The sequence below is a fragment of the Anopheles nili genome, chromosome 2 (genome assembly GCF_943737925.1).
Source record: "Anopheles nili chromosome 2, idAnoNiliSN_F5_01, whole genome shotgun sequence".
In the NCBI taxonomy this organism is placed as follows: Eukaryota; Metazoa; Arthropoda; class Insecta; order Diptera; family Culicidae; genus Anopheles; species Anopheles nili.
Genome location: NC_071291.1, coordinates 28,308,325 through 28,335,000, shown reverse-complemented (window position 1 = coordinate 28,335,000; position 26,676 = coordinate 28,308,325). Strand labels below are relative to the sequence as shown.

The window sequence follows — 26,676 nt, the reverse complement described above, 5'->3', positions numbered from 1 at the left end:
ATTCAAATTCATTTGCCAAAATCGCTTACCTTGTACCTTAGATTTGCTTCAAAGCCAATTCGTAGTGTGGAATGTTGGACAATCTGAAACGATTAAAATAATTGGATCTCTCTATGAAACACGCTTATGTTTCGATTGATATTCTGCAATTGGTCTACCTTTTTGGCAATCATAGAATTGTCTGGCTACAGTACCAAACCAAACCAAGCAAAACAACACCTACGGCTGAATAGCTGGTCCTGGAAGACAAACCTGTATTCTGTAGCGAAAGTCACACTACAGATCAAGTGCCGTAAAACATAGACGAACCTGACAACGATCAGCTCGCTTCATCATTCGGATATAGCAGTTGTAAATTTATAGTAACCCATCATTCAAGCAGCCTTCCCACCTCATCGCCCAAAACCCCTTACTTCCCAGTGCCCAAGCAAGTGGCAACCGAGCCTCGGTTGACGCCCTTTGATAGCACGTAACTATTGCCCCGTATGGTAGGACCACAGCTGATTGATTTGGTTGCACCCAAATGTGAAAAGAATCACTATGCAAAACATCTGGATACCATTTGGTTCTCGACGTAATGACTGGAGACACCATAACCTAAGTACAGCATTTTTTTCAGTGAACCCCACCATCGCACCAGTGTTGTGTTATAGATGGAGACAGTTTGCTTGGAAGCCGTAGTTTGATCAGATATTCGGTTCTCTTCCATTTATTTATTTACAGTGGTGTGTTGTACATGCTTAAAATATTTCCAACTAGCATAACTATCGATGTGTACAGAAGATACAGTTTCCATTTATTTTTTGGCCACTCATTGTGCTCCCCCTTTTATTGTCTCGCTCTCTATCGCCAATCTCTCTCTTCCAAGTGTATCCAATCAACAAGCATAATTTATACTACTTTTCTAACCATCAACACTTCATTTCTGTTTTTTATGATTTTTTACCGACTTTGTCTTTTTTTCTCTAAACCAGTAATTCTGTCCTATCCAACCATATGAATTACTCCACCACAGATATTGTTCTTTCCGTTTTTTTTTCTTTCCAATATTTATTGTTTTCCATTGCCAGAATTCCCACACAATGATATATGTGTATAGGTATAATGTTAAGTAACTCTAAGTGACAGAAGTATAAAAACAAATGGAACCTTTTGCAAAACGCACGAGCACACATGATTAGTGGATATATTTTGGCAAATGAATTTGGCTATTTTTGCAGAGAAAAAAATTATGTAACAAAATCGTAACGCGAAATCGTTGGCTAAATTTTACGTACCTGGGTTCTATTGTAAGTGAAGTCAAGCGGATCTGACGGGATGCCTAGTAAAACGAATCAGTGTGTTTTTATGCTCAATTCCAATTAAACTAACAAATGATACATATGCATTTAAATGACAACTTTTAAAAGCTTTAAACACACTGATCTGCGTTGATGTAAGCAGAAAAAAGCTCTGCTTAAAATTGGAACCTCATTCAGTAACGTATGGTAGAAGGAAACATTAGGAAACGAAGAATTTCAACTACTACTATAACTGTCTAAATCTTCTCGCTTAGTGCGTTAAGACACCGCAGCAAACGGAACCGAAACTAATATGCTTTCTTTTCTTTATTTATTTCCCTCCCTCTCTTGATCATTATTATAAAATCTGATCTGGTAAATTGATCCGATCTGTCCGTCGTTGCGAAAAACGACAACCAAAAAATGCAATCTAAAATTATTACAGCGGGACTTGTGGAGGTAATTATTTATAGCTCACCAGACGACAAGAAAAAGAATCGAGGCTTCTGCTTCCTCGAGTACGAATCACACAAGGCGGCATCCTTGGCCAAGCGGCGACTAGGCACCGGACGGATAAAGGTTAGTTACTTAGAGCTCGCATTTTGCCATGCAGTCGCTCAAACCTGTCGTTCCGTTTCATCTACCAGGTATGGAATTGTGATATAATAGTAGACTGGGCGGATCCACAGGAAGAACCAGACGAGCAAACGATGAGCAAGGTCAAAGTATTATACGTACGGAACCTAACACAAGACATTAGCGAAGAAAAGCTGAAGGTAGGATCTGGTTCTTTTCGAGTGTGCTATTCACTGGCACTGCCATGCCGGTTGGTGGTATGGCGGATTTTATGAGGCGCTAATCTTCTGCTCATATTTGCAGGAGAATTTCGAGCAATACGGCCGCGTTGAGCGAGTGAAGAAAATCAAAGACTACGCGTTTGTCCACTTCGAGGACCGCGACAACGCCGTAAAAGCAATGAAGGATCTGGATGGCAAGGACATTGGTGGATCTAACATAGAAGTAAGTTTACGTCGTCCACACAGCAGCGACGAATAGCCAGTCTGCAGTCGGGTAGTTGCGATCTTCGCGTTTCGCGTCGGTGCAGCTTGAAAGCATAACATACTTTTAATGCAATTCGAAGAGCTGTAAAGCTGTAAACGTGTGTATCACCACCCCGAGCTAATCTCGCTATCGCTTACATCTCGCAGGTATCACTAGCTAAACCCCCGTCCGATAAAAAGAAAAAAGAGGAAATCCTACGCGCCCGTGAAAGGCGCATGACCCAGTTTCTGCAAACCAGAATAGGCTTGGGAAAGTGAGTATGCCAAAGCGCATCGGCGGCGCATATGGTCCGGTTCGGTCAGGCATGATATTAACGTTGGTGTTGCCTTTAATCTATCTCACCCTCCCAGCACGGTTCCATCGTTTCCCAGTATGTCACCGCAGCATGCTGGCATGATGCCCGGTGTGATGCCTCCGATGCGAGTTCCTAGCGGACCGGGCGGACCGAGGGCTCCAATGCGAGGTGGCCCAATGGGCGGTCGGGGCGAATACGGTAAGTGACACCACTTCCTCTGTCCTTTGACACACACACACACACATATCTGTACTTTTTTGTGCCGTACAATTGGCAGTATTAACGCGATAAGCAAACTCTTGTAGTGTTATATATGCATACCGTAATCATTCAATATCGACAGTTTTGTATTGGAAATTAGAGGAAAAGCAATTCAGATTTGTATAATTAGTACGACGAACCTATGACCCTAAATTGCGCGATTTCACGAGCTAGTAAATTGTGTATACGAATGTTTTGCATCGATCCAACGATCAGGTGGATTGGTTGTGCGAAAGTAAAATACAGTACAAATTTGGATCGATTTGTTCATTAGCCTTAACCAGCTTGGTTCGGAACCTGGACGTAATTGGGCACAAAGCGTACGGTTGCGCTCAAGGAAGTAACGGCCATCAAGCATTACTAGATGAACTCGTTCAAAATTATTATCTTGTATCTTCTCTCTACTACCTACACTCTGAAACGGTCGCTTAACGGACCATAGCTGGATGAACATGACACCAGAAATTCAAAAATTAGACCTCACCAGCATTGCCGGGAGAGAAACAAAAGACCTTCATGAATTGATGTAGAAACTCAAAGCAAATTCAAATCATCTTTTTTTATGTAACGCTCCGTTCTTTATTTGTATCTTAAGTTTCCATGGTTACATTGTGTATTATTTTTACATCTTTTAGTTGAGTTCTATTCAAACCGTAACGTCCCAATCAGGAACATGTATAGTCAAGGCGCACGTAAGTGCGCCGTTGTAAACGCAAGTGGAACCCTTTCGATTTCCAAACGGCCCACCTAAAGGCGGGCTCCATGTGTGCATGTTCCAAACTAAACACATTCCAATAGAATACACCAGAGATACAAACAATCCGGTTCTTGCATCGAATGGTTTCTTCTTGATTCCTATCACCTGTGGCTTCTAAACTTAACTACACAGTCTACCGTGCTCTGTCGAGTGTGAGGCGAAGAGAGACGTTCGTTTTGCTCCTTAAATTTCCAACGCCAACGCGTTGAAATATATCGGTATATGGGCACTCCCAAGCCTTCCATCCACTCCCCCCACACCCTACCCTGGAAGGACCAGTAGAATGTAAATCGTTTGTATATCCCCGTCTGAAAATCCGTGTTGGCCTAATGAAATCTCTCTTGTAAGAAGCAATTGTGAAACTGCATGATTTTTCAATTGACGATCGCAATTGACAAAACGTTTAACGAACTAGTAACTATACAAAAACTGTTGTTGTTTATTATTACTTTTTTGCAATGAGAAGCGTAAATCCTTTTTAAAAAAGCAAAGTTATATAAGAGCAGTAAAGCGTATCAAAGTTAGTAGTCTGTAGGAGTGATGTGCCAAGAATGTAAAATATTTGTAAAGTTGAAAATGCCTACCTATGCTGTAGCAGTATTTAGCATTCATAAGTAGCTACGAACAGAGCATCGGTTGCGCAGAGTGCCTTGACTGATGAGTACGTGCGAATAGATACCATATGGCTTACCTGCATATTTCGCTTTCTCCTAGCTAGTGTCGGAATTATCTTGTAGCATACTGCTAATTTCATCTCGTTTGGCAAGCATTCTGCTCAATAAAATAAGCTTCCTGCATTCCAATCCTTGAGGGAAAAAATCCATTGCTGTTCAAATTGTCGACGCTAGCGTACAGACGACAGGTTATTTGAGATAATGAGCTTAAACGGAATTCACAATTCCGGAGGGAGATGTTTTCGTTTTCTGTTCATAGTTGTATACATTTTGAAAACTGCAGTTATCCATAGTTTAAAATATACCATGTACATTAATCCAGCCGATGATTTTATTTTATAGTTTTGAATCGACATAGAAATAATATGTGTATTGCATGAGTTGTTGTAGTTTTTATTTAAGTTTAAGTATCTTCAATTTTGCAAAACAGATAAACAAAACACTCATCGCTCGGTTGTATTGTTCGTTGTACTAAAATGTACAGCATTGCAAATTTGAATTAAATCTGGTCGAACATAGGTATGTGACAATCGACCAAAGATAACAAAAGAAAATATTTAGAATTTAAATACAACCGCGCGATAAGTTAGCCATTCAAATACAAAAAGCATCCCAACAAGTGTATATTGGGTAAGTAAGCTTTCGTAAAAAAAGCTCCTTTCCTTACATTTTGCATAGCAACGCCTAGCTGAGATAATATGATCGTTTGTAGGTTTTAGATCACTTTAAGTTAGAATTATGTTTTCTATATTTTGTTACGATCATTTTATTACGGTTTTGTTGGTATATTTCTTTAAGTACAAACTATAGTTTACTATTGGTATACATACCTACGAACATAGACATAAAATTAAAAAAAGACATACAAAAATGGTGGGAGAAGAGAACAACGCATACCACGAAATTGTGCCAACCTATCAGTAGCGTAAGAATAGTTCGGATGTTTTATTCTGCATTCCCTTTGCTCAAAATTAACTCAAAATTCTCTCGTGTACGTGCCGAATCAAAAGCGAAATGCATTTTAAATCTACATTTTTAGGACCAAGCTTCGGGCAAAATTTCAAAGTTCGCTATGAAAAGTACAGGCCGCATTTCTCATGTGTATTGTTGCAAATGGACGTAACGCTGAGGGCAGCTAGCAGCGGCATCCAAATCATGACCAAAACCGCACAAACTACCAAATTACATTCGACCCTAATCCGATCTGATCATCGTTACGTTCATGCCCATGATGCTGAGTCCACACGGAGAGTGCATTCGTCGGTTGTTCTATCAATGTTCTGTTTCTATCTTTCCCGTTCTCGGTATATTTTCTGTGTCATCCTTTTAACACACGCAACTGGCACTGCTCGCCACCTTCCACCGTTCTCCCTTGCTCTCCTTGCGCCTTTGGCCTGTGTCTTGACCGTGGCGCCTCGAATCCTTCCTCTCACGTGGCGGTGCCGTGCCGATGCGGCCACGGAAAATGTAACCATTTCACCAATAACGCTTCCTTGCATCCAAATAATCAAACAAACAAACAAACAAACAAAAACACAAAATGCATCTCACGTGTGTCCATCACCATCGGCCTTTGCGCACGGGACCGGATGGGGCTCGAATCGCGATTGTGCGCGTGCACCAATTGCATTAACCTTCTTGGCGCAACGCGCATCCTTTCGGCTTTGGACGACGACGACGACGACACCGACGACAACAACAACAACAACAACGATAACGATCGGATACGATTCATCCAGAGCCCGAGTACGATTCGTTCGGCTACGCAGACTACGCCCACCGTGGCCTCGGGGCGGCCGGGCTGTATGAGGCTTCGTCCTACTACGACGACTACTACCGAGCAGGCGGTTGCTACGGCGATGGCGGCGAATACTACCTTGAGTATGCGTCAAGCGCAACGGCGGCGGCTGCAGCCGCAGCTGCCGCCGCCGCCGCTGCAGCCGCCTTCTCGTCCGGGTCCGGGCACCACCACCACCATCATCACCACGCGCCGCCACACCACCATCACCACGGTCACGGGTATCACCATCATCACCACAGTGCCGCTGCCGCTGCAGCCGTTGCCGCCGCGGGAGCTCGCAGCAGCAGTTCGGCGGGAGCACTCGGGCGCCGGTTGAAGCTGTTCTAGTGAGGTTCCTGTTGCTGACTCCGCTGATGCCGACACCTCGAAATGGGGCCACTGTGCCACCACCGTTCACACACATTGCCGATACCTGCCTTAGCCCTCGTACGCATTGGGCATTGTAATGCTATCGTTCTACCGTGCCGTGGTCCCTTTGTGGGCCAGCGTGGGGTCATGTTGGACACTTCCCTGCCGGGTCGAGCTGGGCCGGGCCGTGTTTGGTGAGGTTGCCTCGGAAAAGAGGGAGAACGAGGAGAGGAGAGAAGAGACAGAGCTACACAACTCATGCAATACGCAAATGTAACATTAATGGCGCCGTTTCTGGCAAGCGGCGGAAACGCTAAAAGTAACCAAAAACCCCGATGAATACGCGCAGGAATAGAAAGGCAGGCTCGATTATGCTGCCACGTAGATATCCCGATACACCCATTATCCTCGCTTATGTTTAGTTTCGCTCTTAGTATGATTCTTATGCTTACTCGTGCTTTTAGTTCACGCGCTTATTAGTTTGATTACTGTAAACGCTACCCACCAGAACTCGCTTACTTATCTTTGTAAATATTGTTGGCTTTTGTTTCTTATATAATGTTTTATTTTTTGCTTCAACTTTATGCGCAATCTATGTTGCGCCTCAAATCACGCTGCTCTTTGTTGAGCCACGATTTTTCGCCTCGTTCTAACGTTTGTCATTGGATTAACAGTAATTGCGCAACATCCTTTTTGAGGAAGGCAAGAAAGTGCATTTTACATTGCTAGCTTGTTCGTTTCTATCTCGCGTACTAACAGCTCTTTATAAAGGCCAAAACTAATGCCATCTGACCTTTGTTGCGCGTGACCGTGAATCGACAAGAATTTGAATTATGTTCTGTGATAGAAGAAACCATTCCCTACTGGGAATCTCTCAGGGTATATAGGACAGCTTTAGTAGTACAGGATACCGTTCGTAATTAATTGATTCAGTTTCACTGTCCCATTTTTTTTTCGTGTATAAAATCAGCAGTACGTACAAAAAGCCAAATAAGTTAGTTTTTATGCGCACTTTTCTGTTGAGTTTTTTGCTCGCTCTCCATTTGCCATCGTCAGTTTAAAGCAGGGCCAACAGGGCGATTATATAAGTATGATGATTGATTTCCTTTTGTTTGTTTATATTTCTAACGCGTTTTTGCTTTTTTTCTTTTTCGTTCTCTTTTCTTTTATGTTAAAAATGCCCCTCCTTTCAAATCGTCCTGCTATTGCTGTTGCGTACGATGCAACCAATGCCATGTAACGCGCGAACTACTGTAAATTGTAACGCGAACGATCCTGCGCGAATACCGTGCCCGTTGTATGCAAACATGCGTCGCGGCACCAAATGCGCTTCCGGGGTGGATCGGATGCGTTTGTGTTGCGTTTCGCACAATGATTTGCAATGTGTGCGCGCACGAAAAAAAAATCCGTTAAACCGTTCTCGTCACCAACGACTGTCACTGACCAACGACCGTGCTACAAACTCCAATAACCGTCTAATATCCGTCTCTCGACCATCTCGATCGATGTTTGCGCCTCATCGCCATCCGGATACGAACGAACGAACGAACGAACGAACGAAAAAAAATCAAACACTAATAATCCCACAACATCGTCCGTTTATGCATCAACTACAAATACTGTGGTGAAACAAATAATGATAATCTTATCGCACTATTCTTTCGGTCAATTTGTGCAATCAAACCGCTGGTGCATCCTTCAAATTCATGTATATTTTGAAACCACGTTTGTCCAACTCAAATTCAACATGTACGGTTAAATCCGCGAACTGCGCGCCGGTATTCACCACACGCCTGATCGCACTTTTGCAAACCAAAAACCAACGCATACCTCAATACGTTCGCCACGAACGCGACAAAACGCGCAACCCTCGATCCGCGCACTCTCCACAGGGGGTTGGTCATGGACGTGGAACCACGGCACATGGCCGAACCGTTGGGCTCCCTGGCAACAGCAGCCACCGGGCGGCCCGACTGGGTCCGCCAGCGGGCATCGTGGGGGCTCCGGAACGAATCGCGGGGGAGGAGGCCCTTGGGCTGGGTCTAACTCGTCCCAGCGTGTGTGGCATCCTGCGCGTCAAACCAAATATACCAGGTGAGGACGGCCCGTCTTGAGCGGAGACACAAAAAAAAACAATTACGATTAAACGAGTAGTTAATTAGCGGTAATGCGCCAGTAGAACCGTTCACCCCGACTGCCAACGTTCCGCCGACACGTGGTGGTAGCTGCCGACTGTTAGTTAGAGACTAGTTAAAGCGAAGCATAATGGCCGACGAAGCGGGACCTACCTGAATGCAACCGGAATGCACCGGAATGGCACCTAGCGTTGTAACCTCGAGTACAGTTTAAGATTGCGTTTGTGAAATCAAGCTCGCCACGTCGGGACTCTTTTTAGTGGAACGTGTGGAGCTGCCCCATGTTACAAAGCAAACAGCCAACCAACGGTGTCTCTCGCAAATCTCGCAGCGACGCCATTCGATATGCCTCTGAACGTATCGGTCGGAGAAGTTGTGAAAAAAAAAACATTCAGTATAAGGGCACACGGCTTCCACACTTCCATGTTACGTTTTGGTTTTCTTTTTTCATAGCTTTCTTTCAAACCTGCGGTTTTCAGCGTCGTTTGATTAAATTATTATTTTTATTCGTTTATTTCTAAACGCATTTGACAATTGTTTTGTTTCTATTTCATTCTGATAAGTTCTTATAGGATAAGTCTGTTGTATTTGCTTTATTCTTAATGAGAAATTAAATTGTTAAACTTGAGCTCGGGCAAACCATTGCGACGATTCGGAGTGTTACTGCACACGTGTTAAAAACTAACGTTCGTTCGTCAGACAATAGTACGCACGTAAAGTACGGCTTAGATGTAAGGTAGTGCATATACAAAATGCTCAGTATGGAAAATGATAGCGATCACACTACACTTTGATATGCAAACAATGTGTGGCATAAATTTATCCACAGGTCTCGATGTTGACTCATTTTTGTGGCATAAAGATCGTTAGTCCACTCTCTTCGGCAATTGTTAGGGCAAAACTAAGCAAAAAGAGCAAATCGCGACAGTTGACCATGAACGGTAAGCTGCAGTACATGCGGTAGGAAATAAAATAGTACGAATATATGTCTAAGCAAAATTAAGCACAGCACTAATGTGGAGAAAGAAATAACGACGCGAGAAACGAAGTTATGAGTTAAGATATGTCACTAAAGTTAAGCATATGAACTGTGTCGAAACACTACAAACATCTAAATGGTTATCGAAGCGGACACTCCAATGTTACACAATCAGAGACGTGAAAGGACAGCCATAGAATCGATTAGTATTCATAGACGTATAGCATATGTGTATTACAGCAACAAGTGTAGCTTATGTTGGATTCATAATAAGATAAAGGAAGCTATTACCTTTTGATATGTGGTCAATTGACCATTGGTTCAATACCGTTGTAGTTAATATTTTCAAATTTAGCGAACTGTTTAACTAGTGGTGTATTTTATATGCCTAGTTCTGCTGCAAATTACGGCATTTGTAATACACATTTTGGTTTTCTAGTCCAAAATTTCGTTGCAAAATCTTTACATTGACACCTCATTAACGTCGCAAAACACGATTGTGTCATCACACTCTTTCCGCAGTTATCTCATCAAATAATTTGTTCTAGTAATTCATCTTAACTCTGCAAAATTCTCTTTTGTTTTCCCTCGTTTTGCATCTACTTTTTCCCATTGCTTGTTCTATAAGTTTGTGTTTTTATACATCTTTTATTAATCACCCAAAGTAAATTGCCAGACAAATCATTAATACGTAACAGCCCAGTATCGTAAGATTTTGGCATTGTTCTGATGAATGCTCTAAAATTGAATAAATCTTTCGATCATGCGATTGTTTCATAACTCGAGCTTAAACTATTGCCCGCGTGAAATGGATCAACTAACTTTAGAAATAAATCTGAACTATATTTACACGTATTTTAATGCTTTATCCTCCTTCCTACATGTTATGCTGCGCTCGTTCCAACTGCTTTCCATCATATTAACCATCACAATTTAGGGAGGGGCACAGCTCTGCTCTTCCCGGCACTACCTCAATACCAGCAGTATTCACAATATTGATACTGATTGTAAATGTGATCAACAACATTTGCAATAAAAACAGCAGCTGAAAATACTGTCGTTTGATAATGAAATGTACAGATTCTAAGCAAAACAAGGGAAATAAGTAAAACTAGATTCAAGAGCTCATATTAGATATTCTTATATTTTCAAAATGCAACACTTCTCATTTTATTTAAATAAATTAAACAAAAGAAATAATAAACAACAATAGTTTACCTAAACAGTCGGTTGGGTTCTGTCAATTGAAGAAAAGATAAAAAGAAAATATACCTTTACTGCAAGACCACTCACACAGCCGCAGAACAGAATGGAGCTATTAATACTAATCGATTCGATAGCTACGGTAACAACAAATATGAGATAATGTAATGAATAACAAAGACGAGCGAAACGTTTAGGTCTAACGACGTATTTAACGTATTTTGACTAAACAAAGCCCATCAACCATGTTAAGTAAGCTACGTAGAACAGGTGTTTAAGTTAGAAACGAAATTTGTACCCTTAGTAACAATGCAAACATATATTATGTACAATGGAAATATAGACAAAATAAAGTGACAAGAAAATAGACTTGCTTTCTTTACGTCACCACTTGGTTAGTCATAAACTAACATTCATGCCGAAGAGAGTAGAACTGGGCTTCCAGAAGATAAAAATTTATTAAACATCGAGAGAAAAGAACGCATGTTTTGAAGGGCAAATTGAGTAGACACACGTTATCTCTATTTTTTCTCATTTTTTATACAAACTATTGTTTGTTATTTGTTCATATTCGGATACATTATTTTTTGTATTCACTGTTTTATATGTTTTATAATGCCTGTCAGTTTTTGAATAATTGTTGTGGAGTTTTTGTTTGGTAGTAAGGATTCTTTAATAGAATTTTTGTTTCCACTTCAGAAGGTAAGTAGATAGATGCGTTATCATCATATAAACATGCAAATTAGTCGTGGAATTTGTACAAGAGTTTGTACAATATTGATAAGATGACGGCAAACGAATACGTAGAAATATTTGAGCATTCTCAACCCTCACACATATCCAACGAAAGGCTGTATCTAGTTTTACATACTTTTGTAATAGGATAATATTCTTATTTAAATTTTCGCTTCATTTATTTCTCGTTCCATTTCATGGGAATCGAACACAAATCAATTATTGGTAAAACTTTCGAAAAATTACAAACTTGTACATGAAAATATGAAAATATGACAGGCAGTCAGCGTGTTGCGCTGAGTAATCGCTACCATGCAGTTTATCCTGCTCCAATCTATTAGAAAAATGTATGTGGATGAAGAATGAAGAATCAACGGAATTTCACTCCAGGCGGTCACTGCGGTCATGTCGACCGATAATTTGAGCGTTTCATAGACGGACGCGCGCCATGGAAGCAGTCACTAATTTTGTTACTCAATGCACACGGATTGTTCAGGACGATTAATTTTCTGTTAAAATTTTTAAACAAATTCTTACATTTCTTTATCTTGCTCTTTAGAATGGTCTGTCTCAATAAAATAAAAGAAATTAATTGATATGGTTGCCAATAATATTTGCTCAGCAGAAAGAGAGAAAGAGAGAAGATTTGCTTATTTGTATCGTATTAAATCAGAGAAATAGAAACAAAACGATGTAAAAAGACAACTCATTGGCCAGAAGAATAATAACGATATATGCTACATAAAAAGTAGCTCTTTATGAGCATTACCTAACTTTAGGCGCAATAAACCGAAGTAGATGGAGACGCCTGGTGCCGTCTTATTTTGTTGAACCCATAAGCTTATATGAAAAGGTTAGATTACATGAAGCTTAGGCACAATGGAAACGTCTCCATAATAATGAACGTAAAATTTTTTTATCGTTGTGATAAATTATGTTACATTTGTAATCACGTGTACTAATGATATGTGTTTTTTCTTCCCTTTCTTCATCGAACACGATCGTCTCGTGTATCATCGAGTAGCAATCGGTAAACGCAAGTTCGAAGGAGGTCCTCACAATCAAGGGGACATAAAACGACGCTATGGAGCATTAGCAAATTTTGGTAATAACTGGGGCAGCCAACCATTGCCCCAGCAGCCACTAGGGGCAAACGGTGGAGAACAGTGGTATACGGATACTTACTCGACGTGGAGCTAAACAAAGCAAAACTAAAAATACAAAAACCCACACACTTTCCCTGTCAACATCGCCAACATTCATACCACCCCACCAACATAATCTATGGCACTTCACTACGCATTCAGCAATAAGCGTATGTATGTATCTGCAAAATCCAGTGTTTGGCTGTAATGACATATTTCAAACCAACGTTCAGCAGTTATGTTATTGACACCAATCTACTCTTTAACTCTCGTTCTGCCGATTTTTCACACAAAAAATCAGCATTCAGATTATTACGATTTATGTTAGGAAAAGGAAGAAACATGATAAACTTTAAAAAGAAAAAGAGAACGAGAGCGTGCAAGGAACGAGAGAATGATATACATGTAGGTTTAGGGAAAAATGCAGTTGGAAAAATTCAACACATTTTAAGCGTACGTTTATCGGCCGTATGAGGTAGAACAGATTAATGATAAAATTACAAAATTAAGACAACTGACTGAGTTTATTTATCAAATTGCTAAAACGAAGCAAAATTTTTGGCAAATTCTTTGAGCACAATGAAATATGAGCTGCATAACCCACAAAAATAAAGGTGTCGAAAGAATATCAAATATAAAGCATTTTTAGGAAGAACAAACTGATGAAAATCCGTGCTAAAATAAAATCTTACTGATAACTTGAACACAGGGATACACGTTGTATAAGTGGAATACTATGGCTAGGATGCACATTTGGCTTGATCTGAGAGCCAGACAGAATATCTGTACACAATTACATTTGTCTTGATGATTTTTTTTTTTTGATGTAAATTCCATCCCATCATCAACAGCATAGCTTGATTATTGAAGCTTTGCAGTCATCATCATGTATCGTTTACCATTTACTACCGCTGAGACGTAGATGATAACAGTAACGTACGAATCGTTACGCGACTACATGGACGATACAAGTAGAAATTCAAAAGTATGCTACAGTAAAAATCGAGATCTCCACCGTTTTATAAAATTGATAATGGCAAGGTAGATATGTAGAAGCGAAAAGCAAGCGTGCTCCAGGGCATAATTACCAATAATTTCTAATGGCTTGAATGTAAGAAAAAGCAAGCAGGAGCCACAAAGAAAACAAGTTAGTGGCGTGCAGCCAGTGTAAAGAATGTTAAATAAGCGTGATTAAGATAATTTTCTCAATCAATTTCAATTTTAATTGCGAAACAATATTTCGGATCATTGAAGCTGGAAAAAGGAGAAGAAAAAAGAAGAACACATTGAAGAAAAAGTCATAAAAGGAAAGAACACAAAAAAGAAAAGGAAAGGAAACAAACAAACTCTTATCGTGATAGTAAGTGAAAATCGAGCATTCGATTCGTGAATATTTTTTTATGTTTCGTTAGCAAAAATCGTGAAGAGAAAGAGAGAGAAAAAAGTTTATTTTGAGTTATGTTGAATTTGTTTTGTATTGTTCTTGTTCCCCCATTTATCTTTGAGGCAAAGCATAACGCAAAACAGTTTACTTGCGTATGGAAAGAGTGTATATAGAGCAAATGTCCAAACATATTAAAAAGAAGTTGAAAACCCAATTGAATGTACGGTATGCGGTATCGTTAACGATAAAACGACAACGCCGTAAGTTTTTGATAGCTTTTTTTGTTCTTTCAAGAATATTTATGTGTACATTCTGGCAAATCGATAAAATTAAAGTGAAACTGATCTAAAATCTGTGGTGTGATATATTCGGAAAATGAAAAAAATTAGTTGAGGAAAACTGTAGAAAGGCTTTGAAAACACCAGCAACCAGTTACAGATAAAAATGTGTAAAATATGCAAACAGAGAGTGAGGGTGTTATGTTGAGTCTAGGCTTATTTTTCGATTTTATAAGTTGAGAAGGCAGGAAATAGGCAGGAAATGATTAGACAAACAAAAGTAAAGCAAGCAGGTTTAAAAATAGTGTTCTAACTAATGTCAAAAAGAAAATCTTGATAAAGAATAGTGGTTCAATTTAAAAATCCTTTCAAAACAGGATAGCAAGTATTATTGGAGAAATATTATTCTTTACTAACCGCGAATTGGCCAACAAAATTAACTGACATCGGCAAGTAATTGGCACGTATTAGTTTTCGTTATTTTTTTATAATGTGACGACTCGCCTACGGTAAGCGCTATAAAATTAAAGTGAAAAATCCCGTGTTCATTAGGATCGTTAGAGGCAAAATTATATTCAACAGGCAGAGCACGATTTTTGTCGAAAGCGCGTTTTGGATAATGTCAAAAAAAATCCTGTGAAGAAGGTAAAGTGATAGAGACGATAAAAATACTCTTCATAGATGAGTGCAGGACAGTGCTAAAAGTGCAAAAAAATGAACGATAAGAAAAACAGATAGTCGGTATAGGAAGGAAAATTATACACGAAGACAATATAAAGTAATTGATGGTGTTACTAAACACTAAAAAACGAGAAAGCACATCGTACAACAATGGATGAATGGCTGCTTTTAAAATTGATTTAAAGGAGAAATGAAAAAAGGATTGTATTTTGCAATGCAAGTGAAAAATGCGAAGTGAAACGAACATTAAATTTACAATTATATACACGCAATTAATGCCACAAAATGGAAAGGATAAACAATGTAAGAATACGAAGAGGATTACACTGAAACTTAGACGAACATCGCTAAAAGCCCCATAGCGTCGTGAATGCTGCTGCAACATAGATGGCTAACAATATTTTAGTTCTACAACTGTCCCCTACATCGGGATACATGTATGTAAACATATTACTTTCTTAACAAACAAGCTAAGTTCTGGACCCGATTCAAACATCAGATACAAACTAAATGGCTCAAAAAAAATCATAGATTTGTAGAAATAAACAGAGGTCAACAACAGGAAATGGATTACAGTAACAAACGGAAAGTGAACACCGAACCTTATCGTGAATTAGCATCATATATCCCCCAGTAGTGAATAAATCTGCTTAAAAATGAGCATGAAAAATACCCCTAATACAACACATAACTAACGTATAAAACAAACGACAGAAAGGGAAGTGCACAATAGTAAAATGAGTAAAAAAAAGAATGGCTTGACTTCGGTTTAGGCATATTTGACTATAATTTTAATGCTGTTTTTCTTTGTTCCTTTATTGTACTGTACTTTGTTTTATTAATGTTTGATATAACAGTTTGTTTTCTTCATAATTGTCGCGATAACTGGTGTTACCAATACTCGCAGCAAGAGTAGACATGCATAAGAGCAGTGAAAATTTTCTTGTATTTTCAATATGTGTTCCATTACATCCTTCAAAAGCAGAACAAAAGCTATTTGATTTTCTTTAATTATTCACTATCAAGTTTTTCTTTTGTTTTTATACCGTTGATGTTTTGTATGGTATAAGTAAATGTTTTTTTTTTTGTTTGAAATATAAAGTTGGATTAGATTGAAACATGTCACCATTATTCAAAGTAAATTTCTTATATGCGAAGCAACGAATTAGCATTTCATTTGTAGTTCAACATTTTCCATAATTCTGGCACATTGGATGCAATATTAAAACATACAAAACATTATCAACATTTTGAAAGCAATATATACATTAAACAACGTGGCAACCTCGTCTTGTAGCTGCGATTAAACACTTAATTGCAGCCGATAAAGTAGAATTGTTCTTCAGTAAACTGACTTGAAAGTCAATCAATAAAATTTATAAATTCTATTTCAATTCAAGTTTTACCTTTTCATCAAGCAACATCAAAAGTTAAGAACGTAAATTTAGAGTTAAAATTTGTACGATGCATGCTGTTATATAGGGTTAGCGAATGTAAAGTGATATAAGAATAGGCAAAGGCAAAGCTAAGCAGAAAAACAAGTGAAGTGTAGGCAAGACAACAAGTGTTACAAAAGCAATCGCTGCAGGAAGAGGTGTATTATCAACGTTTGCGGACCGAGATGGTGTAAGTGTATGTCTCTTTTTTTTTTGTTTTGCTAAACTTAGTCGATAGTTGCCGCGATATCAAAAGAGGGAAAACGCGAAGAGGAATTACGGTGCCCAACAATTGAGAGCTGCCTTATGAAAGCAAAGCGGGAAAAAAGACTGATTGACATATTAAACAAAACCTCTGGTTTAGGGCACAAGTAGCCCGAAGCCTGTATGGGAGGATTATTTTTCTTCCTTTTCACAAACGTGATGATAAGTGGTTGCAACGTTCACACGAGATGTTACCAAATAGTGTAACACGTCTTGTTTGAAGAAAGAAAGATTAAAGGAGAGTGAAAGAGAAGCAAAGGGAGACGTTATTGGATAGAAAGAGAGAGGCTATAAGCTTTTGGAATATTTCCTCCGTTTTTTTTTCAAATTTCACTCCTAACGTCATCAGATGAAAAGTTATGAAAATAAAACAATAAAAAACAATTCTTTCCGCTATTTCCATCGCCACACCCATGAAGATATAACATTACACTTTCTACTTCATCAGTAATGTATTGCAACAGTTTTTGTTAGAAAAATTCTACAGATTTGCGCGATGAAATTAAAAGAAATAGATTATTTGAAATATAACCCATCCTTGTATGCTAACGGTCAGATCCCAACAGCCTTTTGAAGATATTTTTCAATTAAATCAGTAAATGAAAAAGGTGTTTTTTTTTCGAATGCTAATACGTATAAATAAAGGTAGGAAAGCAAATTGCTGGATAGCGAAGATAAATTATGCAATATTTGAAATCTATTTTATATTATTACTATAATTACTATTTAATGCAAAAATGTGGCTATAAACAGAGGTCAGGCAGAGTAGGTGACACAGATGGGCGTACTAACATCTATAGATCTGTCGTTCTGCTGCTAGGAATACGTAGTTTAGCTTCCTCTAGTTCACAATTTCTGAAGAGTCCCAGTTTAATAAGGATCCCGTACAGAAGCCCCATTTGTCACACAACAGACAAAGGCTCACTCGCGATTAGCTTTGGACCTACAGCTCACTCCTAAAGCTTTGGAATATTTGGTAGATTGAATAGATCCACCGATACAGAGTAAGTAGAAGCAGTAACAAACCATTGACAATGACATGCAAATTGCAGACATTGTATCAAGAGTAGGACTTATTTCTGCTGAAATTGTCCTTGAAATAGGAATATGTAAAGGTAAAAAGATTGGTGCCTGTACTTGTTTGGTTTAAAATTTTGGTAGAGGAAAAGACATTTTCATTTGACTAGATACTTTTCAATTCGGTATACGCATCATTTTTAAGCTACCTCTGTCATGTTTTTTTAGTTCCCTAGCAGGACTTTTTCTTGATTCATGTTTTCCTTTGCTATAGGTTTCAAACGCGTACCGTTTTATGTGTGTGTAATTTTGTTAAATTTTGTTTTTTTTTTCTTATTTCATTCATAGTTTACTTCTGTTCAGTTTTATTTTCCATAGTAACTCAACCGTTACATTCTGTTCCACCCGGAGGCCCTTTTAACTTTTTTTACCTTTAAATATAGAAGAAGTTTTTCGGCAGTACAGATTACAATAACTAACGTTCAATCCATGGGATTTTTTGTTAAACTAAACCTGCTGATGTAAAGCGTTAATTAGTTTTTTGCTAGAAATTTTTCCTTCTCACGCATGTCATAAGAAAATAAATTAAGAATTCATCAACACGTTCGATTAATTCTCAGACCGAGCCCTCCTTTCGAACCATAGACTTACCCACAATAACAGCTATGAAACTTTCAAGCGTTCGAGAATTATAACATACTTTGAAGCGTAATGCAATAGTTTTATTTGATTTTTTTTTTTCGAGTGCTATACGTTACTATACCCTATTATACATAAATACCACCAGTAATAGCATACATTTCTACTACTGTTGGAAAAATGGACATTTAAAAAAAATACTTCATCAGTGATACCGCAGCACCCAGCGCCACTCAGTATGTCCTGGCATAAGCACAACAAATGAGAACACCAAATAGCGGTTTTTAATTAGGTGGGCTAGTAACATCGAACAAACTTTTAGCTGGGATCATGTACTATGGGAACTAGCGCAATGGCTCACGAAACATACTAATATGCATTAGACCTCCTTGATAATCCCAACGTTTGAGCAGCAACCCAGGTTTGAAATAAAAGGGTCAACATAGAATAGATAAATATATATATCAGTACGATTCATATATAAGTTTTGCAGTCGCGATTTTGTATTCATTTCCATTCAGTCCTTTTTAGGTACAGTTACACCTATGCATTCGTTGATTTTTTTGGCTTTAAGACTAACGCAGCAGATTAAGATCTAGCTAAGTAATTGGCGGTGAAAATGAATATAAACTGACCAGCCGTCTACCCCCAAATCAACTTAGTTAGAAAGATTTGCACGTAATATCATCAACAAATACATTTGATGGACGAAGATCGATTTAAAATAGCAGCCTAATTTTTAAGATTCCCATTTTGAGCGTAAATAAAAGTGAAAATGTATCAAAAAATTTGAAAAAAAAAACACATACACAAATTTTCATACTATCAAATCACAGCCTCACACTCCCACAGGCATATTTAGACGCCGAATAAAAACATTGGCGCAGTAAGTTTTATCATCTCTCCTCCTATATTTAACCCAAAAAATGCGACAGCATCCTAGCGGTGTCGTTGTTTGGAAGCATTTGTCATACTCGATTATTATGTTGTCGTAAGCATTTATCTTAAGTATTCTTTCCTTCCGTCGAATATTAAAAAATGAGCACCAGCAAACGATCGCAAACAGGAAGGACATACTAATCTTAGAACCTTTAGAACGCACCACCGTTGTAACACCGATAGAACACAAAACCACAGGTGCAATTAACGATAATGGTTCGTTTTCCGTTTGTTCTCAGAAGCATAATCCAAGTACACTTCCGAGTGAAAGAACATTGCGTACGATCGATGCGTTTATTTATATATTTTTTCCACAATCTTGCCGTTCATATTCGATAGAATAGAACAAGAGCAATAGAATGAGGATGGTACCATAGTTAGAGCGATGAAAGCTAGAGGAGAAGTACAGCGTTCGTACCCTTAATGTATCATGAAACATCCACCACCAATAAACTCACAGAGGACCCGTGTCGTTTCCTAAGGAGTAAACATCCTAACGCGACCAAAAGCCATTCTTATCTTTCTTTCCTCCTGCAAAAGGGTAAAAGGCGATACCGCTTTTTAATGCAGTAGAGTGCGAATAAGCACACTTAATAATCCAATTCAAAGGGAAACTGCTTGTTTTATGAGGGAGGGAGAGAGCGAGAGAGAAAAAGAATGTGATTGTACATTTATGTGGTAAGCTTTTTCTCCATAACAAATTCGAGCTCCCAAGAATCCGTTTAAAAGAACCACGGCATGCTTCGATCCCGTAAGCATTATCTTCTTTTATACTTATTTTATACAAACTGTCTCGCTCCGATATACGTTCTACTCACTAGACAATAGATTTGTTTTATTTCAATATTTAAATATTACTGTACTCCGCCCGTCAACGTCTTTGGTGTATTGGATACAACATAGACGTAACAGACGACAGAAACTCGCCAGGATACGCGACATCAGTGTAAGCAATATCGCTGGCATTAGGGGGTGAAATGCATTAATGATGTGCAGCGTGCACCGTCATCCGGTGGCGCACACTCGCACATGTTGAAAACTCAATAAACCGACTGAAAACCCCCTCGAAGCTCCCGTCTCAATCGAAATCGCGGCTGGCGGAACAGAACGATGTAGAGCTGAGAAGGGTACGAAGATGGTGTAGATAAGCAGTTTTCTCTTGTTTTCAATAACATAACAAAAAACAATCCCATTGAGCAAACTAAACAGCACACGTACTTTTGCGCAACCGGTAATGCTGCACACGAGGACGAAATCATTCTTAAAATACAGGACACGGCGAGTGGCCACCGGGGGAACAGAACAGTTAGGGCCTGAGCGCGTTAAATATCCGTAATACTACCACACATGTAAACGGCTGCATACGAAACATGCACATGGCGCAGGATCAGCGGGAACGATTCGAACGCAGTCAGTCACGGCACGGAGCAGAAAAGCAGCAGCAGCAAGCAGTAATAGGACGCAGAACGCACCACGAAACGAGCGCGTTTTAGGTCAGGGCAGCGGTAGGCCACGGTTGACGAAGGAAAGCGCAGGATAGAAAGCACCGTAGGGTAGTTAGGGAAAGACAGAAATAAAAGGCAAACGTCAACCACCTTTGTAACTGCTCTATACATACGAAAGAAAACTAAAAATAAAAAATAAATGTTATGATAATCAAGGTGCCTATTTTATTTTCCACCATCTGCCGTTGGATGTAATCCTTTGTTGGTCAGCTTCGATGCAACACAGCACTTCAAACTCCCTACGTGTGGAACGGAAACACTTCCAGAAGACGACGGCCGTTTTTTACAGACAGTCAACGAATAAAGTTTATTTCCTGTTTTATCTTCAACAATGCATTAAGATTACGATTCGTGGAATCTGAGTTTGCGATGCTAGTCGAACCTCGTAGGTTTATGTCATTAGAGTACGCCCTGCATAACATAGCTACGCTAAAAATAAATTATCGATTTGGCAAAGCTGACTGAATGCTTCACGTTAACAACGATCTAGAAGGACGCATCACAAAACAGATAACATAAAAAGGCTTGAGAGCCTTGATCATCAAGCTCCAAGCTGCCAACGCCTTAGGCTCCTGGCCGCATTGGATCTTTCTTTGTCGTGCCGATTCTAAACAAAATGTACATCGAACGCTCTTCGAAATAGTAACGAAAAACGTAGTCCTTACTTTGCCTTGCCCTGGTTGGCGACGGACTCGATGGCCTTGCGAACGGTTTCTTCGTCCCCGAGGAACTTCATCGATACTACCGGTTTCAGATTTTCATCCAACTCGTACACGAAAGGAATACCGGTCGGGAGGTTTAGTCCCATGATCGCTTCATCCGTCATCTGGTCGAGATGCTTCACGATGCCACGCAGGCTGTTACCGTGCGCGGCGATAATAATATTCTTGCCCTCTTTGAGCTGCGGAATGATGACATCGTTCCAGTACGGTAGCGTGCGCGCGATCGTCAGCTTCAGCGACTCGGCCATGGGGAAATCAGCAGGCTTGGGATCGTCCTTGTAACGGTCGTCCTTTACGATGGCGTTGTAATAGGCGTGATCCGGTTCCATGTTCGGCGGGGGTACATCAAAGCTGCGACGCCAGATCAGAACCTGATCCTCGCCGTACTTGGCAGCCGTCTCGGATTTGTTCAGCCCGGTCAACCCACCGTAGTGGCGCTCGTTCAAGCGCCAAGTCTTTTGAATCGGAATGGCGGTCTGACCCGACTCCTTGAGGATCGAGTCGAGGGTTACTTGCGCGCGGGTCAGCAGCGACGTGTGGGCAATGTCGAACTTTAGGCCAGCCTCTTTGACAGCCTTTCCGGCAGCCAAGGCTTCCTCCTTGCCTGGTGAAAGGATAATAAAAAATATTATGAAATTGTTACATCACATACGCAAGCCTTGACGCTCATGCACGTTACCCTTGTCGCTCAGGTTAGCATCGAACCAGCCGCAGAAAAGGTTCTTCTGATTCCACTCGGATTCGCCATGGCGAACCATCACAATGCGGTACTTTCCAGCCATTCTTCGTAGCAACGAGATTTTACACTCTTTTCAAGAACCGGCAGTTGAACGGATTACACCCGGAATACACAGATTCAGCAATGTAGCAGGAGCAAAAGGAGTAAACTTTGAAGCCGAGAACACACAAACGACCTTTCAACCCAATGAAGGTCACTGGCTGACATGTCTGATTGCGCTGGCTGCGTTCGTACTGAATGTTTGGATTGTATTTTACTTCCCTTAAATGATCTGCTGGATGACAACATCAATCATGGGTTTGCAACGTATTTTGCTTTTAATCATTACTTATATTGTAAAAAATAGATCGTTTTAAATTTCATTATAAAACAATAAGTATGATAATACACCATTTCATAATATCTAAGTTTTGTTTGCAACATTACGCGCCGTATTATGCCTTGTATATCCATGTATTTTCTTGGTTTGTCATTTTCATGACAGTTTTCAAAAATTTGGCGCCTAGTGCAGTGCTTGTGTTGTATCGTGTGAATTAAAACGAATGGGCAATCAAGTGAAAGTGTAATTTACAAGTTATAATAGCATTCTAGGCCTAAGCAAGAGATCACAGCATACAATAAGCAGCCCTACACCGGCGTAAACTATCATTCATCGAGGATAAAGGATAAAACGAATCAAACAACCACCATGAGTTCGCACGGTCTTACTGTTGGTTTCCTGCAGGTGAGTTTTTCGGCTGTAGAATTTGTAAGCTCCTTTATTTGAAACACTACATTTTATCATTTCTTAATGTAGGAAATAATGCAGGGTAATGAGCTACCAAACCCGGTGGTGCAGATTCTTGGCATGAAGCGCATTGCCGGTACCGGCGAACAGTCAGAACGCTTTCGGCTGCTCATTTCAGACAGCAAGTATCTGTACAGTTACGCCATGCTGGGCACGCAGTTAAACGACCTGTACAAGCAGGACAAGCTAACGGATAACAGCATCATCCGGATCGATCGCTACACCACTTCGGTTCTGAACGAAAAGAAGCGCGTGTTGATCATCGTCGAACTGACTGTCCTGAAGGAGGGAGCTCTGGTAGGCGAGAAGATCGGCGATCCGCAACCCATGACGTATCCTCCGGGACAGGCTGGTAGTGGTGGTCAAGAAAATTCCCGCGCTACAAGCACAAATACATCAGCTGGTGGTGGCACCATCAGTAACGGATCGGCGTATGGTGCAACCAGGTCCACCGCTTCCTCGGGAGGTGCTTCGGTCAATTCGTCTGCTGCTACCATGTCATTAAACGACTCACTCACCCATCCCATCTCATCGCTCAGCCCGTACCAAAACAAATGGGTAATCAAGGTACGCGTGATGTCCAAATCGGGCATTCGTACCTGGAGCAACGCGAAGGGCGAAGGAAAGCTGTTCAGCATGGACGTAATGGACGAGACCGGCGAGATTCGCATCACCGCGTTCAAGGAGCAGTGCGACCGTTTCTACGAGATGATCGAACCCGACAAGGTATACTTCATCTCGAAGTGCCAGATGAAGCCGGCCAACAAGCAGTACAGCAGCTTGAAGAACGACTACGAGATGACGATGACGAACGACACGGTCATCCAGGAGTGCAAGGATGTTGACGGTTCGATGCCGGAGATTCAGTATAACTTTGTACCAATCTCGCAAATCGCCAATATGGAACCGAACGCCATGGTTGACGTGATCGGCATGTGCAAGGATGCGGGCGACGTAACGCGTTTCACCGCTAAAACATCCGGCCGGGAGTTGCGTAAGCGGGAACTTACGCTTGTCGACTCCAGCAGTGCATCCGTGCAGCTCACGCTGTGGGGTGACGATGCGGAAAACTTCCCGGCCTCCGCAAACCCAGTCGTGCTGATAAAGGGAGGTCGGGTGTCCGAGTTCGGTGGCGGAAAAACGCTTGGGCTAATCGGTGGCAGCGTTATGAAGCTCAACCCGGACATGGAGGTGGCGCACAAGGTGCGCGGATGGTTTGAAAACGGTGGCAGCTCGGCTTCCATTAGCAGCGTTTCGGCTCGCACGGGCGGCGGGGGAGGATTCAATACCGAGTGGATGTCGTTCCAGGAGGCTAAGGATCGGAACCTCGGAGCCGGCGACAAGCCGGACTACTTCCAGGTGAAGGCCATGATCCATACGATCAAAATGACCAACGCGGTCTATAAGGCATGCCCGCAGGCGGACTGCAACAAGAAAGTGATCGATCAAGAGAATGGACAGTTCCGTTGCGAAAAGTGTAACGCCGAGTTCCCCAACTTCAAGTATCGGCTGCTGGTGAACGTAAGTAAACGGTGTAATGGTTGCGAAACGCAGCCAGCCCATGCCATCCGTTCTCATTCGTTTTCTACCGTAGATGTTGATCGGGGACTGGACCTCGAATCGCTGGATAACCGTCTTCACCGAGCTGGCGGAAGAGATGTTCGGCAAAACGTCGCAGGAAATTGGCAGCAGCTTTGAGTACCAAAAGCAGGAAGCGGAACGGTTTTTCGGTTCGTTCAGCTTCAAATCGTTCGTTTTTAAACTACGCACCAAGGTGGAATATTTTGGCGAACAGCCCCGCAACAAATCGTCGGCCGTCAGCGCGGCTCCAGTGAACCACAAGGAGTACAATGCACTGCTAATCAAGGATATTCAGGAGCTCACTGGCGTAGGAAAGAACTAAAGTGTGCCCATTCGTTTTGAGGAACGCTTTATACGATTCTTTGTTCTATTTTTTTTTGTCTCTATTTAATCATGTACAATTCCATTTTTGATCTAAGATATTCTTATTTCCCGTAGACGTATATAATTTAAAAATAAACTTCAACCAATAAACCGCAGCGCGTACTACTCATAAGTCATTGTTGAGTATGAACCGATTGCCCTCGGACTGGGCACCGACGTAACGGTAGCGGCAGCGTCCGTACGCCCCTCGGTGATCGCCGACCTCCCGCAGCGTCTCCGGCAGTGGGCTGTAGACTGGTGGGTTCTTCCGGAGCAATCCCAACCCGCTGCTGACGGTGGTGTAGAAATGCTTCAGCGTGTTGCTTTTCCGAACGGATTGCTGCTGCTTCGCCGTACCGGAGATCGCGTTCGGATCCTGATCGAGCGTTTCGCCGTAGTTTTCTAGCTGGCATCGAACGAAATCGCGCTCCATCTTCTTCACCCGTTGTGCGTCTAGGATGCGGAGCTTCGGAAGGTGCCGGATGATGTACAGCCTACAGCAGAAACCGAACGAGACCAACTGTACTGGCAAACGAGCGGAAAGGCACCGCACACCAGTCTTACCTGTATTTTTGATAGTCGTACTCGGTGTACTTCAGGTTCAGCAGATGGCACGGGCAGGCAGGATTACCAAGCAGGCTAAGATATTCCAGGTTCGGAAAGCAGAGCGATAACTTCGTCAGGAGAAGATCCAGATTTCTGAACTGCAACGACACAAAGACACGGCGTCTTATTCCACCACCGGTGCTGGGAATTGCAATTGCAAACTGCAACCGCTGGTGCAGTCCGCCCGTGGACGGTGCTGTGCAACACCGTGGCCCTATCAGAAGGACCTTGTCGGCCTTAATCCGATAGCCTTTTGGCTGCGTTCGAGATTGGGCTGCCTTTTCTGGCTTCGCCGATCTAGTGTTATCATGCGTTTACCGGCCGAATCCGACCGTGTTGTGGTAGCTCCTTCCGACACAACTTCCGCACGCCTTACCTTGTTGTTGTTGATCGACAGCAGCTTCACGGTGTTGAGCTGAGCGGGGAAAATAATCTCATCCGTCAGGCAGTTGTTGTCCAGCACGAGCTCCTCGAGGAACGCAAACCGGCCAAGATCGTCGAAGGACGACAGCTTGTTGTAGCTCAAATCAAGATGCTGCACCCGGTCGCCATACATCGTCACTATAGTTTCGGGAAGTCGGTGCGTTTTCTGATCGAAGTACAAGAGCTGCCGTCGGGAAAGTGGAAAATGTCACACAAAGCTATCAGCCACAGCGGGTGTGCTGGCGTGCTGTGGTCCGTGCTTACCTTGCCCTCCTGGGGGATGTACACGATTTTGCTCCAGTTTATGGCCTCCATTTTCCGCTTCAGTGCCCCGCTGTAGTCGCCGCTGTACTTCCGCTTCAGCGTAGGATTTCCGACTGCTATCTCGAGCTGCGTTAGCAACATTGGCACGACGTGACGTGCTCTGCTCGGACAAACGAACGGCTGCAAACCCACACAAGGGGGACACACTTGATCCGCAGGTGATATGCTTTCTGGGTCGATCGGATCGGTCCCCAAGAACCCCGTGATCGATGGGTCGATGAACGCACGGCAAACAACCTCACGCCAACTGGACAAACGGACGCAAACGCAAATAGTGATCACGAAATCTCCGCCGAAACTGCCACCTGCCAAC

The 26,676-nt window shown here is 41.4% G+C and overlaps 4 protein-coding genes across 4 annotated transcripts in view; 2 read left to right on the top strand and 2 right to left on the bottom strand.

Moving 5' to 3' along the window:
- LOC128720722 (heterogeneous nuclear ribonucleoprotein R) overlaps nucleotides 1-6,457 on the top strand; it is a 19,609-nt gene extending 13,152 nt beyond the window's left edge. Inside the window, exons 7-12 of the mRNA XM_053814415.1 lie at nucleotides 1,726-1,859; nucleotides 1,928-2,056; nucleotides 2,160-2,300; nucleotides 2,489-2,595; nucleotides 2,693-2,835; nucleotides 6,069-6,457. Of these exons, the coding sequence (XP_053670390.1) occupies nucleotides 1,726-1,859; nucleotides 1,928-2,056; nucleotides 2,160-2,300; nucleotides 2,489-2,595; nucleotides 2,693-2,835; nucleotides 6,069-6,457 (1,043 nt within the window). The remainder of the gene's footprint in view (nucleotides 1-1,725; nucleotides 1,860-1,927; nucleotides 2,057-2,159; nucleotides 2,301-2,488; nucleotides 2,596-2,692; nucleotides 2,836-6,068) is intronic.
- Nucleotides 6,458-20,972: 14,515 nt separating this feature from the next.
- Nucleotides 20,973-22,425, bottom strand: LOC128720613 (phosphoglycerate mutase 2-like). The gene is made up of 2 exons (XM_053814292.1): nucleotides 22,220-22,425; nucleotides 20,973-22,144 (listed from the first exon to the last, which is right to left on the bottom strand). Exons 1-2 carry the CDS (start codon nucleotides 22,320-22,322, stop codon nucleotides 21,480-21,482), a joined length of 768 nt encoding a protein of 255 aa, XP_053670267.1. The 5' UTR covers nucleotides 22,323-22,425; the 3' UTR covers nucleotides 20,973-21,479.
- A 542-nt stretch (nucleotides 22,426-22,967) lies between these two features.
- On the top strand, nucleotides 22,968-24,999 carry LOC128731160 (replication protein A 70 kDa DNA-binding subunit). Its single transcript, XM_053824259.1, has 3 exons — nucleotides 22,968-23,003; nucleotides 23,076-24,587; nucleotides 24,661-24,999. Exons 1-3 carry the CDS (start codon nucleotides 22,968-22,970, stop codon nucleotides 24,967-24,969), a joined length of 1,857 nt encoding a protein of 618 aa, XP_053680234.1. The 3' UTR covers nucleotides 24,970-24,999.
- A 138-nt stretch (nucleotides 25,000-25,137) lies between these two features.
- Nucleotides 25,138-26,444, bottom strand: LOC128731161 (leucine-rich melanocyte differentiation-associated protein-like). Its single transcript, XM_053824260.1, has 4 exons — nucleotides 26,304-26,444; nucleotides 25,993-26,223; nucleotides 25,575-25,714; nucleotides 25,138-25,504 (listed from the first exon to the last, which is right to left on the bottom strand). The coding sequence occupies exons 1-4, from the start codon at nucleotides 26,442-26,444 to the stop codon at nucleotides 25,138-25,140; spliced, it is 879 nt and encodes a 292-aa protein (XP_053680235.1).
- Between the last annotated feature and the right edge of the window lie 232 nt (nucleotides 26,445-26,676).

Coding starts and splice junctions, on each gene's coding strand:
- LOC128731161 (XM_053824260.1), bottom strand. CDS start 26,444: ATGTTGCTAACGCAGCTCGAGATAGCAGTCGGAAATCCTACGCTGAAG. Junction 26,224..26,303: donor ACATCCCCCAGGAGGGCAAG/GTAAGCACGGAC, acceptor TCCCGACGGCAG/CTCTTGTACTTCGATCAGAA. Junction 25,715..25,992: donor TGTCGATCAACAACAACAAG/GTAAGGCGTGCG, acceptor GTGTCGTTGCAG/TTCAGAAATCTGGATCTTCT.
- LOC128720613 (XM_053814292.1), bottom strand. CDS start 22,322: ATGGCTGGAAAGTACCGCATTGTGATGGTTCGCCATGGCGAATCCGAG. Junction 22,145..22,219: donor TGCTAACCTGAGCGACAAGG/GTAACGTGCATG, acceptor TCCTTTCACCAG/GCAAGGAGGAAGCCTTGGCT.
- LOC128731160 (XM_053824259.1), top strand. CDS start 22,968: ATGAGTTCGCACGGTCTTACTGTTGGTTTCCTGCAG. Junction 23,004..23,075: donor TTACTGTTGGTTTCCTGCAG/GTGAGTTTTTCG, acceptor TTCTTAATGTAG/GAAATAATGCAGGGTAATGA. Junction 24,588..24,660: donor AGTATCGGCTGCTGGTGAAC/GTAAGTAAACGG, acceptor TTTCTACCGTAG/ATGTTGATCGGGGACTGGAC.